At 51.9% G+C, this 18,263-nt stretch overlaps 1 protein-coding gene across 3 annotated transcripts in view; it reads right to left on the bottom strand.

The window, feature by feature from the left end:
• ECE1 (endothelin converting enzyme 1) overlaps nucleotides 1-18,263 on the bottom strand; it is a 114,806-nt gene that overhangs the window by 57,272 nt on the left and 39,271 nt on the right. The window contains exons 1-2 of one of the 3 annotated variants that reach the window (XM_086715932.1): nucleotides 6,571-6,703; nucleotides 3,731-3,817 (exon numbers count right to left, since the gene is read on the bottom strand). In XM_086715932.1, the coding sequence (XP_086572058.1) occupies nucleotides 3,731-3,817 (87 nt within the window). In that variant the 5' untranslated portion in view covers nucleotides 6,571-6,703. Of the gene's footprint in view, nucleotides 1-3,730; nucleotides 3,818-4,043; nucleotides 4,186-6,570; nucleotides 6,704-18,263 lie in introns of those variants that run through there. The other 2 variants (XM_086715930.1, XM_086715931.1) reach the window with 2 other exon arrangements.

The raw sequence follows: 18,263 nt of genomic DNA on the forward strand, positions 1-18,263 counted from the left end.
AACAACTGTTGATAAATAATATTAACCCCATTTGACAAAAACAAAACAAAAAAAAAAAAAAAAACAAAAGCTGTTTCCATGAGTTGCTTTTAGGTCTCACAGCCCATAAGAGGCAAAGCTGAGGATCTGTCCTGGGGCCTATCCGGCTTTAAATTCGGCACTCAGTGGATCACAATTCACTGAGGCCTAAATGTGAGACAAAGGAAAAGAAAGACAGGTAGAACGGGGGTCCAGCTAAATTCAGTATTTGGTCAGCATATTCAGTGATGAAGGGGTCAAGTTTCATTCAAGGTTTTCATTTGTTAGTATTGGTATAGATTACTTTGGTATTCTAGAATAATGGGCTTCAAAGTTTCGAAAAATCAAGTAGCTTATTTTTATAGCTGCCCATCAAAGAGGGAGAGTTGGGGGTGGGGGGACAGGGGCCATTTTTTAAATCTTAAACTTGAAGGAGCCGTTGCATCTTTAGTCTCAGGGCATAGGAAATCATCCGAAAGGCTAAAGGGTGGTCGGTCGCCTGCAATGTTAAAGTTACCAGGCTTATCTTCCAACCTTACCAGATTGAGTAAATATATTTTTACCTACTGGTACCATGAGGCATTTTAGTTTTCAATGGCAGCATGTTTTGGAAGTTTTTAAACAACATAGAAAAATACTTATGAAGTGTCATTAAAAAAGCACAGTACAACATCGTGTACTCAGAGTGAGCTCAATTATGTTTAAAAATATATGCATGCAAATGTGGAAAACTAGAAGTAGTTATCTCCAAATGCTGGAATTACTGTTTCTTTTTAAGTCATATACATACATATATATATATATATATATATATATATATATATATGTATATATTATGTTAGACTATTTGTTTTTAAGACAAATACAAATACTATTATACAAAGACTATTACTGTTTCTTTTTAAGTCATATATATATATATATATATATATATATAAGCAGAAAATCTTAAAAACAAATAGTCTAACATATTATATATATATGTATATATATATATGTTAGACTATATATATAATATATAACATATATATATATATATAACATATATATAATATCTAACATAATATATAATATGTTAGACTATTTGTTTTTAAGATTTTCTGCTTAAGTAATCTCTATACCCGGTGTGGGACTTGAACTCACAGCCCTGACATCAAGAGTTGCATGCGGGGCGCCTGGGTGGCGCAGTCGGTTAAGCGTCCGACTTCAGCCAGGTCACGATCTCGCGGTCCGTGAGTTTGAGCCCCGCGTCAGGCTCTGGGCTGATGGCTCGGAGCCTGGAGCCTGTTTCCGATTCTGTGTCTCCCTCTCTCTGCCCCTCCCCCGTTCATGCTCTGTCTCTCTCTGTCCCAAAAATAAAAAAAAAAAAAAAAAAAAAAAAAAAAAAAAACGTTGAAAAGAAAACAGTTGCATGCTCCACCAACTGAGCCAGCCAGGCACCCCTACACTTGAATTTTGTTTGTTTGTTTGTTTTTTACAAATAAGCATGTAAAGTTTTTATATTGGGATGGGGGAAAACCCTAATGATTAAAAACAAAATTAATAGAGAACTCTGCTTTGTAAGTTGATCAAGTTCTTGATTCAAACATTGGCTAGTTCATACTTGCCTTGGGGAAGTCAAGGGGGTTCAAGAGAAGCCGGGTTGGGTACCCAAAGAAATGCCCCAAGTCCTTTCAACATTTTTGGCTTTTCCTGTATAAAAAGTAGACAATGTGCCCAGTTTGGCAGATTGGTGTAGGGACGGCAACACTGTACTCCATCCCACATGACAGCTCTATGACCACAGGAATGTCCCCAACCTCCACGAGACTCAGCTTCATCATCTGTAACATAGCCATGGGGCCCTTACCTCATATGTCATAAAAACAACAATAATCCTAGCAGGCCCCATAATAGGAATTACATTTACTTTGTCCAAATCCCATTTTACAGTTTCGTGATTAAGCAGCTCAGCCAAGACCATGAAACCCGGGACCCCAGCTTCCACTCTGCTAGGCAGCCTCGGGCAGATGAACATACTCTGTGACATGAAAAAGGCTCTACCTGTGGGGGCTACCTGTCCTAGTATGGTGATGACAACGCCACATATTATTTTGTGGTGAATTGTGAAATGTGTTTGTGCTGATATATTTAGAACCTTCTGGGCAATATGAGACTGAAAAGGTTGCTGATTAGATTCTGTTTTGATTTGTGAAGGGAAAAGTGCCTGCCACAGAAATTTAATTTCCTGCTGGATTTAGCCTCTCAAGAAGGGTCCCAGGGAAGAGGTTTTAGACAGACTGAGTTGATTTCTCACTCCCAGATTTCTAGCTCTTAGTGACTTAAGGCGAGTTGTATCCCCATTCAGAACCTGTTTCCTCATCTGTAAGTGGGAACAGTAATCCCCACATGTAGGTGGTCCTGAAAGTGAAGTGGGATGATGTAGGTAAGGGTGCCATATTCTAGCGGGCAGACCACTTGGAATCATGAGTTGGGATCTCCCTGGGCCTACTTAATTAACTGTAGGAAGGACTCCATCAATGCTGTTTCCCTTTATTGGTATTATTATTATTTTTTAAATCTTGAACATTATTATTATTTTTAAAAATTGTTAACATTTATTCATTTTTGAGAGACAGAGAGAGAGTATGAATGGGGAAAGGACAGAAAGAGGGAGACAGACTTCAGGCTCTGAGCTGTCAGCACAGAACCCAACGTGGGGCTCTAACTCAAGGACTGCAAGATCATGACCTGAGCTGAAGTCGAACGCTTAACCAGCTGAGCCACCTAGGCACCCCATTCCAACTTCTAAGAGGTGTGAGTTTGCATGCACCCTAAGTTTGCCCCTGGGTGAATTGTGATTTGGTAGCAGCTCAATGCGTGGCCCCAACACGCTCCCCAATTCCTCCCTTGGTTAACCTGGCAGAAATCCTCGGACTGAGATGCCCTGCTCCTCTCTGCGAGCTGGCTTCCTAGGAGTCGGATCAAGGTCCCCCTGGGTGTCCCTGACACTTCCAACTCGTTCCCATCCACCCGCCTGGGTCCAAACCTCACCGGGGCTGAGGTCCTGTTCAACACTACCCCAGCTCAGCCCTGCAGGGAGAGAAGAGCAGCCACAAGGTAGGGAGGTGGTGGGCAGGTTTGAGTCCCACAGGGGCAGACTGTGGGGAGGGGAGAAACTGGGTTTCGTGAGTGGGCTGCAAAGGGGAGGAAAGAGGAGGTAGAAGATGGGCTCCTCCCTGCAGGAAACGCAGGAAGTGAAGAATGGGGTCATGCCGACCAGAGAGGGTGACTAACCATCCTGGTTTGCGCAGGACTGAGGGGTTTCCAGGGACACAGGGCTTTCTGAGCCAAACCTGGGACAGTTTTAAACTCTGCCATTATTGGACTATGTGACCCTGGGCAAGTTCCTCGGCACTCGGGGGCTGCCTTTTGTGTGAAAGGTAATCGGTCCAGTTCAGTTCCATAGGGTGCTTCAACTCTGCCAAGGGGTGGAAGTCTCACTAGCAGGTGGCAGGAGGATTTAGGGGCAGCCAGGGCTGGGGAGGAGACACGGGTGGAGGGAGCCCAGCACCTCCGGACCACTTCTGCCCCAGAAAGTCCTCTTCCCCACGGAGCCCAGAGCTGCCAGGTTGGCACGGCCCCCTCCCGGGCTGGCAGGGATGGGGGCGGGGGCGACAGCAGCGCGCATGACCGGCTGCCTTGGGGGCTCGCAGCGGGCCAGGGCTCCTACCTGCAGGCCGTTCGGGTACACTTCGCCCTCGGACAGCGAGTCGACCAGGTCCTCCTCGTCCAGCGTGGCCCGCTTGTAGGTCGACATCTGCAAAGCCAAGTGCAGCACGGACTCCCTCAGCGCCTCCATGGCTCTCGCACGAATGGGGAGAATGGGGAAGCGGCCCGGCGCCACCGCGCGCCCCGCCCCGGCCGGCCGGGACACCGAGACCGGCCCAAGGACCGGCCTGCGGCGGGGGAGGGGGGTCCCGCCTCCCTCCGCCCCCTCCCCGCCCCCCTCCCCCCCATCCCGCTTATGCAACGCCGCGCCTCACCCCCAGCACCCACAGCGCCCGCAGCGCCCGCAGCGCTGCGGCCATCCGCTCCGCATCCTGCGCCCCGCGACGCTCGGTCCCCACCGCCAGGGAGCCCGGGCGACAGGCTGGCCGGGGCGGGCCGGGCTGCGGGGGCCCGGACGGCAACACGACACCTTGGTGGGCGGGGCCCGATCCGCGCGCGGTTCCCGGTTCCCTCCCTGGCCCCGCGGGGTGACCCGGGGTAGGTGGAGGTCCCCCACCGCCACCCCCTAGCAGGCAGGAAGAGGTCTCGGGGCAGCCCCTCCTCCTAGGAAACCTCAACTCTCCCTTCAGTAAAGTGGGTGGCGGATACGGGAGTCAAGTATGAGGAAAATGCCCCAAATTTGGATCACGACTGTCAACAGAGAGGTTCCACCCACCAGTGGCCCTTAGGTGCCTCAAGTAAGTCTCCCCATCAGAGATAGAAAGACGAGGGGGGGTGGGGGGAGGGAAAGAGGGGGAATAAAAAAGACAGGTGTCTCCCCTCTCATTTCCCCCTTCCTCTAGCTCAGGGGCCTTATAAGCCAGAGAATTTCAGAAAACTCCAGACTTTGGAAGTCACCAGGAAGGTGACCCAGCCACCCCTCCCTCCACCTTCCCTGTCAGCAGTCCAGAGACTCAAGCAGGTGCTCCCTCCCCAGTCCCTGTGACCTGGGCTGGAAAAGTGGGCTCTCTCGGGTGTGGGTGCACTCAGGTAGGGACTCCAGGGGCTCCGTGCCTCCCATCTCAGAGAAGTCTAGCCGGCAAGTTTCCCAAAGGACCCTCCACTCCCAGTGAGACCTGGAGTCCCCTGCATTTGTCCATTTTTCAGCTTTCCACAATGCACGTCTGTTGATTCCCATTATTTGGTTCTCACAGCCACACATATGTGCACAGAATCTGGGTGGCTGGGTGGCTCAGTTGGTAAGCGTCCGACTTCGGCTCAGGTCACGATCTCGCGGTTCATGAGTTCAAGCCCTGTGTCGGGCTCTGTGCTGACAGCTCGGAGCCTGGAGCCTGCTTCGGATTCTGTGTCTCCCTCTCTCTCTCTGCTCCCCACCCCCAACGCCCTCCCTCCCTGCTCATGTTCTGTCTCTCTCTCTCTCTCTCTCTCTCAAAAATGAATAAACATTAAAAAAAATTAAAAGGAAATTCTGATCTCGCTATGCCCTTGTTTGAAACTCTGCAAGGGCAGTCCCTTTACCAGTCCCCCACGGCCCCCGGGGCCACCCCTGACCCTCGTCTCATGCTGCTCCCCACCTCACTCACTAGGCCCCAACTTCTTTGGCCTTCACGCAGTTCCTCAGATTCTCAAGTTTCTCTCCTCTCCCAAGATCTTTACGGCTGCTGTTCCCTCTATCTGGAACATTCTTTACTCATCTCTACTCCTCCCATGACCAGTCCCTGCTTCAGACCTCAGCTAAAACTGCCACCTCGTCCAGTGTCCTAACCACTCTTAAGTAGCCCCTCAAATTCTCTTCCACGTACCCCTTTTTTTCCCTTTATAGTATTTACTGCAGCCCTGTTGTCATCAGCATCATTATTTTTTTTGCATCAATCCCTCCCTTCCCACCACAAGCATCATGAGCCTGGGACACTGTCTGGCACAGAGAATCCCCATCACCTCGCATACAGTAGATGCTCGATAGACAGTTCAAATCGATAGTAGAACAAGTACAGGGGAAGTGAAAATTACTCTGGGGCAGTGCCCTGAAGTTCCTGACAATCTAATTTTGCAACATCTAAGGATAAAGGGAACATATCTAATGGGCACAGGCCCTGGGGGGAGGCAGGGTGCATGGGAAGAATTTTAATTCTGGAATCTTCTGCCCTGCTCCCACTGGGTGGAGGAGTTCCCGTTACCCACTGGAGACAGAGAGAAAGGACTCCCGCGCTTCTTCACTTCACGCTAGATTACAGCTGGACTTTTTCTGAAACGAGGACACTCGGTCACATTAAGTAACGAGTGTCAACCGCCCAAGGAAAAGACCCTTGAAAAAGAAGTTCAATTCACCCCACGGCCGGGCACAGCAGCTAATGTTTCATCCATCATCTCATTTAAGCCTCTGGCCCTTCCCTCTGAGTATTACTGGCCCCTTGTACAGAGCCTGAAACTGAGGCTCAGGCAAGTAACTTGCCTGGGTGCAGAGAGGCAGTGGCTCCTCCTTCTTCTGTCTCATTTCAGAGACCACCCCTTCTGGGAAGCTCTCCTCACCACCCTCCAGACAAGGGAGCCTCTGGCCCCCTGCTCAGTGTCCCCCCCACCCCAGGCCCCCACCCCGTGCTTCCTTCTGTTGAAGCCCACAGCACTCTAAACGAGAGAACCTTGAAGCGGGGGCCAGGGCTCCTCAGGTCCCGTACCCCCCGGGGCCTAGGCCGCAGCCAGGGCCTCCGTGGGTGTTGGAGCGAAGGTAGGAGGCAAAGGAGGGAGGCTGGAAACCCATCCCAGGGGCCAAGGCCAGGCCACGGGGGCCAGCCGTCCCACTGCAGCCCGTTTGTGGATGGATGATGAACACAGCTCACATACCTCCCAAGCAGAAACCCGCTCAGATGGAGACTTGTTTATGTTCCAGTGCACAAAAGCTGAGGAGCCCCTCCTAAAACGCCTGCCTCAGACGTGGGAATGGCTTGGCTGGCTCGGTGAGGAGCACAGAGGCTCCAGTCAGTGAGTGAGTGACACTCCCAACAACAATGGCAGCCGTATGTTTGTCCCCACCCAGAGCCGGAAGGGGCCTTCCCTTCACGGTCTTGTTGGGTCCCCACAACTACCTGGAGCCTCAGCCTCGGCAGGTATCACTTCCATGTTATAGGAGAAGTGAGAGGCCAGAGGGAGCGGAGGCCCTGGGCAGGGAGAAAACAGCACCTGCTCTGTGCTGCACAAAAAATGCGCCTCTCCTGACCCCTAGATGCCCTGCTGGGGGCGGGGGCAGGGAACCATCACCTCCACTTTCCCAGTGAGAAGACTGAGGATTAGGGAGGAGGCGGGATGTGACAGTCCCCTCCCCAGCCGCCCAGGTGGCCCAGGTCGCCGGGCTGCAGAGTGAGATGCCTCAGCTCATGCTGCCGCCTCCAGGAACCCCAGCCTCACGGCTAGTAAGGCCCTGCACCTGGCCCTGTGCTCCTAGTCCTGTGCTCCCTGTGGAAGGGGGAGCTGCTCCTTCAGGTGGGGCCCTCACGGAGTGGAGTCCAGGCCCCGAGCCGGCAGGGTGGCCGTGCTTATTCTGTCTCATTGCAGGTGTCCCGCCCCACCCCATGAGCTTCCGGGAAAGGAGAACACAACTGCTTTGCAGGGAGTCTGCCTTGATCTGCTTTTCCTCACCGGGCCCCTCAGTGTTCACGAGAAGGGCTCGGTGGAGACCAAGTACGGAGGAGTGGGGACCACAGCTCGTCCCCAGGCCCGCAGCTGCACACAGAAGGTGATGAAAGCCAGAGGCGTGGGTGCTGGTGCCCCGCTCTGGAAACCCCACCCCGGGGTGAACAGAAACGAGGAATATTGGAGAACTCTCACGTTTCTGACAACAAAGGCCTCTGGCCCAGTGACACACGGGTGTGATCCTGCGTGCTGTGACTGCGTTAGTCACTCAGATGGTTCTGTGGTTGGTTTGCCCAAGGCGGGGAATCTTCAAGGAGACTTGGGAGTGTGTCAGAGGCAGGAAGAGCAGTCGCAAGTGACATTCCGAGGCCTGCGACTCCTTGGCCACACCCTCCAAGCTGTTTTTGTGTTGTTTCTAAGCCTTGGCTCCGTCAGTTCCTGCCTCGGGGGCTCATAATTGGCTGGGATCCGTGCTGTCCTTATATGTCATCTAATACACACTTGCACTGTGTGTTAGTTCAATACTGTTATTTAACAGACACAACCACAGAGTGGGTAAGAGCTCTAGATCTGCACCTGTGCTCTGGATTCCCAGTGACAGCCTCTCTGTGCCTCAGTCGCTCATCTGGAAAGTGGGGGTGATGATTGTAATCCCTCCCTCGCAGGACTGCTGTCATACATATTTAAGTGAGTTGACTTGGAGCGGGCTGGGCACACAGCATGTGCTCACTAAGTGTGAATTGCCCTTATTTACTTCTTCATTACTTATAAAACATGAGGGCTGCAAACTTTCCCTTGACCCCCACCACCGAAAGAACAAACGCTAAACTCCTCCCTCTCTAGGTCCATCCTCCGTATGCCCCTCAGGTGAGCGGTTGTCCCCTAACCCTGACCCAGCCCTGCAGGCGTTGACCACCCACAGGAGTCCATCGAGTCCTTGACGCAGGTCAGGCCTGTGCTGCAAGCTGAGGGGGCAGCTCCCGGTAGGACTTGGTCCCACCCCCGAGGGACCAGCAGCTGATATCTCCTCTCCCAAGACTGGGCCCCCTCCCAACCAGTGCTCTCCATCTCTGGTCAATCTCCTCTGACATCTGGTCCTCCCTGCCTCCTTCTCTGTGGTGTGCCCGCCACCCCCCCCCCCCCCCCCCACCAAGTGGCAACTGCACTGATGTTCAGGCCTTGTCTGGGCATCTCTATCCCTGGGATGGAGAGGACCTGGGGGAGTGGGCAACAATCATCTTACTACTTTCCATCCCCAGTACCTAGAACATAACCTGGTATATAGATAACCGGTTAAATTTTTTTTTAAGTTTATTTATTTTGAGAGAGAGAGAGAGAGAGAGAGAGAGGGAGCGAGCACGGGAGGGGCAGAGAGAGACGGAGAGAGAGAGAATCCCAAGCAGACATGGGGCTTGATTCCGCCAACTGTGAGGTCATGACCTGAGCTGAAATCAAGAGTCAGATGCTCAACCCTGAGCCACCCAGGCGCCCAGATAATTGGTTAATTTGTATCCTGGATTTTCACAAGGGCATAAGCATCTGTGACCGCAACAAAGAAGAAAGAGTAGAGTTTAGTTGCTTGATGACAATCAAGTAAAATCAAACAGAACAATTATGGGCACGAACAAGACAGTGAAAATAGGACTGTCCCTCCTGAAGACGATGCTACATGACGTTTATTACTATTGTATCATCTATTACACTGCTTGGTCTTTTACAGGAGAAATTTCCATATGATTAATCTCTTTTTAAATTTACCACAAAGTTCTTGAAGGAATGAACAGCTTCTTTGCTTTTTGATAATAGGAATCATAGCAATTGTCCCAGACCCTTTTTTGCCTTGGCTGCCAGGAAGCTGTCCGGCAAATCAGAAACTCAGCTATGGGTACTTTCCTGGTCTTTACGTTCAGCTTCTTCCTTGTCCACATTTTTCAGTCTGTTTTCTCTGCTCCTGGTTTTCCATTTCTATTGTATAGTATTTTATTGAATGAGTTTTAGTCATAATCCATCATGAATTCTTTGTGGAATAAAGTGAATTATAAACAACCTGATTCAGGAACACCCCTTCCCTCATCCATGCTGCGGGGAACACAGTTTCAAGAACTTTCTTCTTCTTCTTTTTTTTTTTTATAATTTTTTTTTTTTAATTTTTTTTTCAACGTTTATTTATTTTTGGGACAGAGAGAGACAGAGCATGAACGGGGGAGGGGCAGAGAGAGAGGGAGACACAGAATCGGAAACAGGCTCCAGGCTCCGAGCCATCAGCCCAGAGCCTGATGCGAGCCTGACGCGAGGCTCGAACTCACGGACCGCGAGATCGTGACCTGGCCGAAGTCGGATGCTTAACCGACTGCGCCACCCAGGCGCCCCTTTATAATTTTTAAAAATGTTTATTTATTTATTTTGAGAGAGAGCATGCATGCGAGTGGGGGAGGGGCAGAGAAAGAGGGAGAGAATGAATCCCAAGTGGGATCCACACCTCCTCAAAGAGCCCAATGTGGGGCTTGATCCCATGCACCATGAGATCATGACCCGAGCTGAAACCCAGAGTCAGATGCTTAACCGACTGAGCCACCCAGGCACCCCAAGGAACTTTTTCAACAGTGTGGGTGAGGCAGCCAACACAGACCTGGGCCCAATCCCAGGTTCCTGAGCTCATTTCCCCTTTTGGACCTCAGTTTCCTCATCTGTAAAAAAGGGTTGTTGTGAACTGCCTGGCATGTAAGCATCATATCCCATCCCCAAGTGAATTCACCTCATACCTGCTCCTCTTTATTTTTCTTTAATTTTTTTTTTTTTCAACGTTTATTTATTTTTGGGACAGAGAGAGACAGAGCATGAACGGGGGAGGGGCAGAGAGAGAGGGAGACACAGAATCGGAAACAGGCTCCAGGCTCTGAGCCATCAGCCCAGAGCCCGACGCGGGGCTCGAACTCACGGACGACCGCGAGATCGTGACCTGGCTGAAGTCGGACGCTTAACCGACTGCGCCACCCAGGCGCCCCTCCTCTTTATTTTTCTTCACCACTTTTCCATTTACTTCTGCCTTCGCCCATGTTTCTGATCGCAACCGTAGTTCAGCCAACACTGGCCCTACTTTAGCTGTGCTGCTGTAGTCAGGACAAAAATAACCAACTTCCTGCTGATCAAGGTTAACATCAGTGGTAAGTCCAGCGTGATAGTAGGCACTCTTGATACGTGGTGGGAGGGGTACTTTACCTCTGTGTCCTTCCTCCCCAGGGCATATTATTGCCAGTCTAATAAGGAGAAAAACATCAGACAAATACCAACTAAGAAACATTCTACAAAATACCTGACAGTACTCCTCAAAACCGTCAAGGTCAAGGCAGCTGTCAACAAACAAGGCAAGTCTGAGAAACTGTCACAGCCGAGAGGAGTTAAGGAGCCATGACTCCTGAATGTATTGGGGTGGGGATCCGAGAACAGAAAAGGGACATTAGTAAACGAGAGAAATCTGAATAAGGTACAGACTTCAGCTGGTAATAATGCATCAATATTGCAGTGTAAGGGAACTCTCTCAACCATTTTCTCAAAAATGCTATAAATCTAAACTGTTCTAAAATGAAATATTTTTCAAATGTTTATTTGTTTTTGAGAGAGAGAGAGAGAGATGCAGAGAGTGTGAGCACGGTAGAGGCAGAGAGAGAAGGAGAGAGAGAATCCCAAGCAGGCTCTGTGCTGTCAGCACAGAGCCTGAGGTGGGGCTTGAACTCTGAACTGTGAGATCATGACCTGAGCCGAAATCAAGAGTTGGGTGCCTAACTGACTGAGCCAGCCAGGTGCCCCAAAATGTTTATTTTTTTAAAAAACCACAACTGCTGCCCTCTAAAACAGAAAATGGAGTCATGGACATGGACACAAGCCCAGCACTGCCCAGTTCTCAAGGCTCTGTTATATCCTTATCTTATATGTATCTCATGAGCACCCTGCGGAATAAGCCCTGGGACCCCCATTTTACAGATGTAGAAACCGAGGCCAGAGAAAGGAAGCAGCTTGCCAGTTGGTGACAGAACTGGGACTTGAACCCAGATCTTCCTGACCCTCTCACGGCCTCTTCCTCTCTTCTTGGGCCACCTTCCTGGGGCCTGGCTCCCTAGGCTGACCTCCTTTGGAGACTACAGGCTGCCCTGGTTGTGTTCTGAGACAGAGGGATGATATAAGTGGCAGTGGAGGTTGGGGAAGGAGACTTCACTTGGTGCTGGAGGCCAGACATGGAAAGGTAGACAGGAGCTGGAGGCAGGGGAGGCCTACAGGTGCGACTCTGCAACAGACAGGAGGCCGAGGGTACAGAATGTACATGGGAGACCAAGGCTGCTCACCGCCTCCTCAGAGGAGGTAGCAGCCCTAACAGCCCATGAGTCAATCGCCCTGGTCTGGACCAGAGTCGCAGGCCGAGCTCCCCTAATGTGCTGGCAGAGGAGACGTGCCTACACATGTAGGGAGCTGGAAAACACTCTCCTACTTGGCCCCACGTTGACTCACCTGCCTGGGGGCCCTGGGAGGCACTCAGAATCTACCTGGTGCTGCCAACCAACCACCTGAGTGCTGCCGAGGAGGCTAGCCCACGCCCAAGCCCCAGAGCTGGCCGGTAACCTCCTCCCTCCTCCCTGACACGGGCCGCACATCACACTGCTGACCGAGGTACGTGGCCTCTCTCCACCCCTGCACGGGACAGCTTCCGTCTGTCACCTCTGCCCCTTTGGGGGTGGGGGGCTTGGGTCTGCCCCTCCTCCCCCTGGAAGCCTTCCCTGGTTGGCCCTTTAACTAGCTTGATCTCTGCTTATCACTCCCCCCAGTGTCTCCTCTCCCAGCTGGCTCCAAGCCGAACTTTCTAAACTAACTGATATGGTCCAGTCAGCCTCCTCCTTCACAGGTTGGCTCTCTGGAACTGGCAGAAAAAAAACAGAGGCCTTGGCCTGGCTTTCAACCTCCCCTCCCTGCTGGGGTCTGGCTCCTGGTTCCTTCTGGGCTTCTTTCTTACCAGTCCCCCTCACATACTCGAATCTCAGTAAAACATGTACGGTCAGTCCCCTAAACACACCGTGCTTCCTGCTGCCAGGCCTCTGCATAGCCACTGCCCTCTGCCTGCCAGGCCTCTCCTCTCTCTCATTCCCCCTTCCTCCCCACCAACTCTTCAGCTCACATGCATCTTCCTCCAGGCAGCCTTCTCGGACTTCACTGTGACCTCTCCTCTGTGCTCCCCAGCAGCACCCTGCACGACCTTCTAATATCTCATCCCAACATAGTGACTGGCAGCCAAGGGCAGCTGTGTGACCTTCACAAAGTCATGCCACTTCCTTTCTGTGGGTTTCTCGTCTATCAAGTGGAGATGATGATGGTACCTGCCCCATAGGGTCTTTATACATATCAACTCAAATGAGACACAGAAAGTCCTCCGTCCAGTGCTTGCAGAGAGGCAGCTCGGTAAACATGAGCGTGGGTGGTTGGTGGGTGGGTTCAGAAAGCCCTGAACCCCGTCATACTGAGAACGACAGAAGATGGGAAGGGAAGCAACAATTAGAAGGACCTATGACATGCCAGGTGCCGGGCCTGGCACTTGTTGGCACACAGTATGTCCTTGACTCTTCCCCACTGCACAGTGCAGAACAACTGTGACATGGGGAGGGAACACGCTCAGAGCCCTACACCTGGTAAATAACGAAGCTCAGATTGCAGCCCAGCTGTATCGATGCCCAGAGCTTATGGTTTCACCATGACAACACATAAGATGGCAGCCCCAACCTGCTCCATCCTTCCCGCCACAGGCCTCACCTCTCGGCTGGGTTAACGGGCCAGCTCACTCACTCCGATCTTCTCTAAGCACCAAGATCAAAACAGACCAGAACCTTGCAGCTGGCCCTAAGCTGCGCAGGGTGACCAGTCTGGGTAAGTCCCAAGCCGAGGAGACCCAGTGTGCCTGAACAATTTGCTGATCTCATCACATAAAGCTTAGGACAAAGTTAATCTGTCTCACTTAATGATATTTGTAATGATAATGACGGAGCTGTCTCATAATTAGGCTCAACCAGGAAGCAGCTCGTGCAAATGGCTGTAATTAGTATCTGTGTTACAGAGGTGGGTAGTGAGGGCAGGGAAGAGGGAGGGGGAAGAAGGTGGGGCTGGAAGTTTTGGGGACTCCTTGGATCCATGAACTGAGGGTGGTTGGGGCCCTCACAGTTGTGCCAGACCCCGTGCCAACCAACTCACGTGAATGATCCTGTTTAACATTCATGATAACAGGCCCCCATTCTCTGTGATGTGGCCCCCATTCTCCCTTTTCTAAAGCGAGGAAACAGGCTCAGAGAGGTCCATTCACTTGTCCAAGGTCACACAGCCAGGGAAGAACAGAGCCAAGGTTCACACAGGGCTGCTCATCTCCCCATCCGGCCCAGGTGGTGTTCTAGACAGAAGGCTTGGGTGTGGGCTGGGAGGCAGGAGATCTACATTCTGGCCCCAAGTCAGATGCTGACTTCCCCTCAGGACACAAACAGGGTGTGCCTGTCAAGCTGGGCATGGCTGAAAGCATGGACTTGGGAGCTGGGTTCCTTGGATTCTAATGTTGGGGGCAAACCACTTTGCCATCTGAACCTCAGTGTCCTCATCTGTGAAATGGAGACAAAAGTGTTGCCCTCAAAGGGGTGGGAGGGTTCAACAAGCTAAAAAACCTAGAACAGTGCCTGAATATTTTTATTACCTATGGGGAAAGCATGGACTTTGAAGTCAGTTTTTCCACCTGTAAAATGGGGAGGCAGTTTGCTAGATTAGAACGGTGGTTCACAAGCACATATATTTTTAACCCCATAGAGCCCTTTATTTTGAAGAGTTAACATTGCCAGGTTCCGGGGTGGCTCAGTCGGTGAGGCATTCGACTTGATTTTGGCTCAGGTCATGATCTCATGGTTCATGAGTTGGAGCCCTGCATCAGGCTCTGCGCTGACAGTGCGGAGCCTGCTTGGGATTCTCTCTCTCCCTCTCCCTCTCTGCTCCTCTCCCCATGTGCCCATGCACACAGGCACACTCTCTTTCTCTCTCAAAATGAAGAAATGAACTTAAAATAAATTAATTAAAAGGTTGCCATGGCAACCCAACCCAAACTACAAAAGAGATCTACGCGGAGTTGCCACTTACGTTCAATGATCCCCTATCTTGACCCCAAACTGGCTTCCTCAAGGGCTCCACGGGGTGGATTTTGAAAATCACTCATTTATATTTCTTTCTGAGAACTACTGGCTCTAAAGCTCTGAGATCGAAGATGATGTGGATACAGGAAGTGGTGGCCTGGGGCTCGGATGGTGTTTGCCCCGCGGGGTGGGCGCATGGGGGCTGTGGGGCAGGCTGGGCCGTGCCCACAGTGGAGCTCACAGGGACCTGCCGCCTGCCACCATTCAAGCCAATAGCTGTCTCCCCCAGTGGAGGCTGGGAGACAAGGGGAAGGGGCGCCTGAGTGGAGCATGTGACTCTTCAACTCTTGATCTCGGGGTTGTGAGTTTGAGCCCCACGTTCAGTGTAGAGATCACTTAAAAATAAAATCTTAAAAAAAAAGAAGAAGAAGGGAAACAGACCCACATTCCAGCCTAGCCATGTGGCCTCCAGCAGGTCACAGCACCTGTCTGGGCCTCACTGTCCTCAACTGGAAGACACGAAATGATAACACCATTCTCATCTGGTGACATCAGGCCAGAACTGAATCATGCGCATGTAAAGCCTTTGCAATTGTGAAAGACTGCCCCAAATTGACCCTTTTTGCTGATTTCTAGTAGATTATTTTCTCTTCCTAGGAGCACAGAGTCTGGAGCCAGACTGCACAGGGTCAAGTCTCAACTCCACCACGTACTGGCTGAGTCCCCAGGGTTCAGATACTGAGCCTGTTTCCCCCTGTGTAAAATGACAACATAAGGGCCTTAGCATAGTGCCTGACAAACAGCAAGTGCTCAGTAAGTGTTGGCAGCTCTTGAGTCTGAGGAATAACTAAAGACAAACTTGCTCGCTAGCGCCCTCATCCAGTGTAGACACAGCTGAAGAAGGGTGAGGGACTCCTGATCCTCTGAAGCACGCAGCTTCAGACGCAGCAGTTGGCAGGTTCTGGTTCTGTGCTCAAGCACGGATCAAGCTAGACTGGGGATTTGTCGGTCCTTTGACTTTAAAAGTCCAGTTCGACTCAATAGCTGTTTCCCAGCAGTTCCGTGGTACCTGTTTACTGAGTACCTAACATATGCCAGGCCCCCACCACAACCCTGTGTGGTGGGTAGCACTGTCCCCATTTGACAGATGAGGAAACTGAGGCTCAGAAAAGTGACGTGACCGCCCCAAGGCCAGGCTGCCCCTTCACAATGCACGGGATGTGGAGCCAGGCCCAGAGGTCTCCCCTGGTGTGGAGCCTGCCAGAAGGCTTGTGAAGGCCTGGGGTATCAGCCCATGTGACTTGCTGCTCTGGTGGGAGGTGGCATTCTCAGAGTGAGGACACCCAACCAGCACACGTCTTATGCAGGAAACCACCTTACCCAGAGGAGAACCAGCAGCCCGAGAGGCCGGGCCATGTCCCCTCCTCCGAGAGGTCCTCCTTAGCCAGTCCTGCCACCTCATCCCTGCTCTGGCCCATGGCCCACAGCCCTTTGCTGTGCACCAGAATGATGTGAAGCACCCTACATACATCACTCATTTACTCCTGCCAATGACTTTCTACCTCTCTGAGCCTGGCTTTCTCACTGGTAAAATGGGGGACATAAGATAAGAACACATACCTTGGGGTGCCTGGGTGGCTCAGTCGGTTAAGTGTCCGACTTTGGCTCAGGTCATGATCTCTCGGTTTGTGGGGTCGAGGCCCACGTCGGGCTCTCTGCTGTTAGGGCAGAGCCTGCTTTGGATTCTCTCTCCCTCTCTTGCTGCCCCTCCCCCACGTGTGTGTGTGTGTGTGTGTGTGTGTGTGTGTGTGTGTGCGCGCGCGCGCGCGCGCTCTCTCTCTCTCTGTCTCAGAAATAACCATTAAAAAGAAAAAGGATACATATCTCAAAGGTGGGTGTGAAGATCAAATTGGGAAAAAACAAACAAACAAAAACAATGGCAAATGCTTATTTATCACTTACTTCATGCCAGCCTGGTTCAGTGACACACACAACAGACAGGAGGGTCTGGCCTGTCCCTGCCCTTCCCGTCAAGCTTCTGGGACACTTGCCTGCCAGGGACCACAGACCCTCTTTCCCCACCACACACCAAGTCCTGAGGGATAGGACCAAACGGAGCACAAAGGGCACTGGAGTAGAAAGAAGCCAGTCCGGGTTTGGCTCCTGGCTGTGCCGTCTCTGGGCCCCAGGTTCCTCTTGTGCCCCCCGCCTCCCCAAGGTGGGAGGGGATGATACAAACGCAGCACTGTTTTGCCTGATGATTCTTATCTTCCTTCCCCAAGTGATAGGCTTGTCTGGACGATGATGTGCGGAAAGGAGGCCAGGGCGGGGGCGGGGCGGGGGGGCATGGGTGCACCGTCCAGGATGCTCCTGCCACCAGCTCCCCAGGGCGGCAGCAGCCTGGCCTGGCCGTAGGCTCCCCTGGCTGATTCTTCCCTTCTCCCCTGCACCCCCCCCCCCGCCAGCCTGGGCTCTCCCCCTGCCGGGTTCCTGCTACTTCTGCCCCCACTTGCCCAGCGCTCCCTGACAGCCTCATCAAGGGGCAGCCAGCCTTCTATCTTCCCAGCCCCGCCCCTGGCTGCTTTCCCGGCACTTCCTGAAATCGGGACTCCACCAACTGACAGCCAAGGTGTCTGAACTTGAAAACTGCCCGTGCCAGGGCAGTCCTGGCAGGCGGGGCCGAGGTGCACTCTCACTGCCTGTCCAGGGTGGCTAGCGACGCTGCACCCCAAGTGGTGTGCCCGCCCCTGGCGGCCTCTCCCCTGCACCCTGCCTCCCGAGGGGAATGTGGGTGGTGGTGAGGAGCGCAGACTTGGGAATCAGCCAGGGGTCAAAGCCCAGCCAAGTCCTCACTCTCTGTAACCCTGGGCAGGTCCCTTAATCCCTCCCTATGGTGCAGCTTACTCATCTGTAAAATGGATTTATTAATAAATTGTTAGGAGGGTTAGATGACTTAATAACATCAAGCACTTAGGAAAGGACCTCAAACAAAGGAATCACTTAACAAATATCAGCTATTACTATTACTAACATGCTGATTAGCCTGAGGCAGGACTCACAACACGGGAAGCCCACGGGTCTGGCCCACAGATGTGAATTATTCGGCCTGTGGTGCAGTACAAGGTTTTGAAATACCAACATTTAGGAGACTTTACATGAAAATCAGTATTTTCAGCTTTCCCCTGGAGCCGAGGAGTGGCTGCCCCCTTGGCACAGGCCACGAGTCCCCGGGACACCACAGCCCTCCCACCCCACCCCTTCCGGGCTCCTCTGCAATGTGGCCCGGGGTCAGCTGCCCCTTGTCATCATGCTAGTGCTCTGTTTTTTGTAACGAAGAGAAAGAGAAGAATTTCTTGTACCCTTGTCTTAGTCAAAAGTGGGAAAATACTGGGGTGCCTGGGTGGCTCACTCGATTAAGTGTCCGACTTGGGCTCAGGTCATGATCTCTCGGTTCATGAGTTCGAGCCCTGCTCTGCAGGCTCTGCACTGACAGCTCGGAGCCTGGAACCTGCTTCGGATTCTGTGTTTCCCTCTCTCTCTGTGTTTCCCCCGCCCTGCTGCTCGTACTCTGTCTTTCTCTCTCTCAAAAAAATAAATAAAATGTTAAAAATTAAAAAAAATAAAAAGGTGGGAAAATACCTTACATGAGGCTTAAACAGGGCAAAACAAATCTATGGTGACAGACGTTAGAATATAACAGTTGCCTCTGAGGACAGGACTTACTGGAAAGAGGCAGGAGGGAACTTTCTGGGGGAATGGAATGCT

Source organism: Puma concolor, chromosome C1, assembly GCF_028749965.1.
Source record: "Puma concolor isolate L17-30 chromosome C1, mPumCon1.1.hap2, whole genome shotgun sequence".
Lineage (NCBI taxonomy): Eukaryota > Metazoa > Chordata > Mammalia > Carnivora > Felidae > Puma > Puma concolor.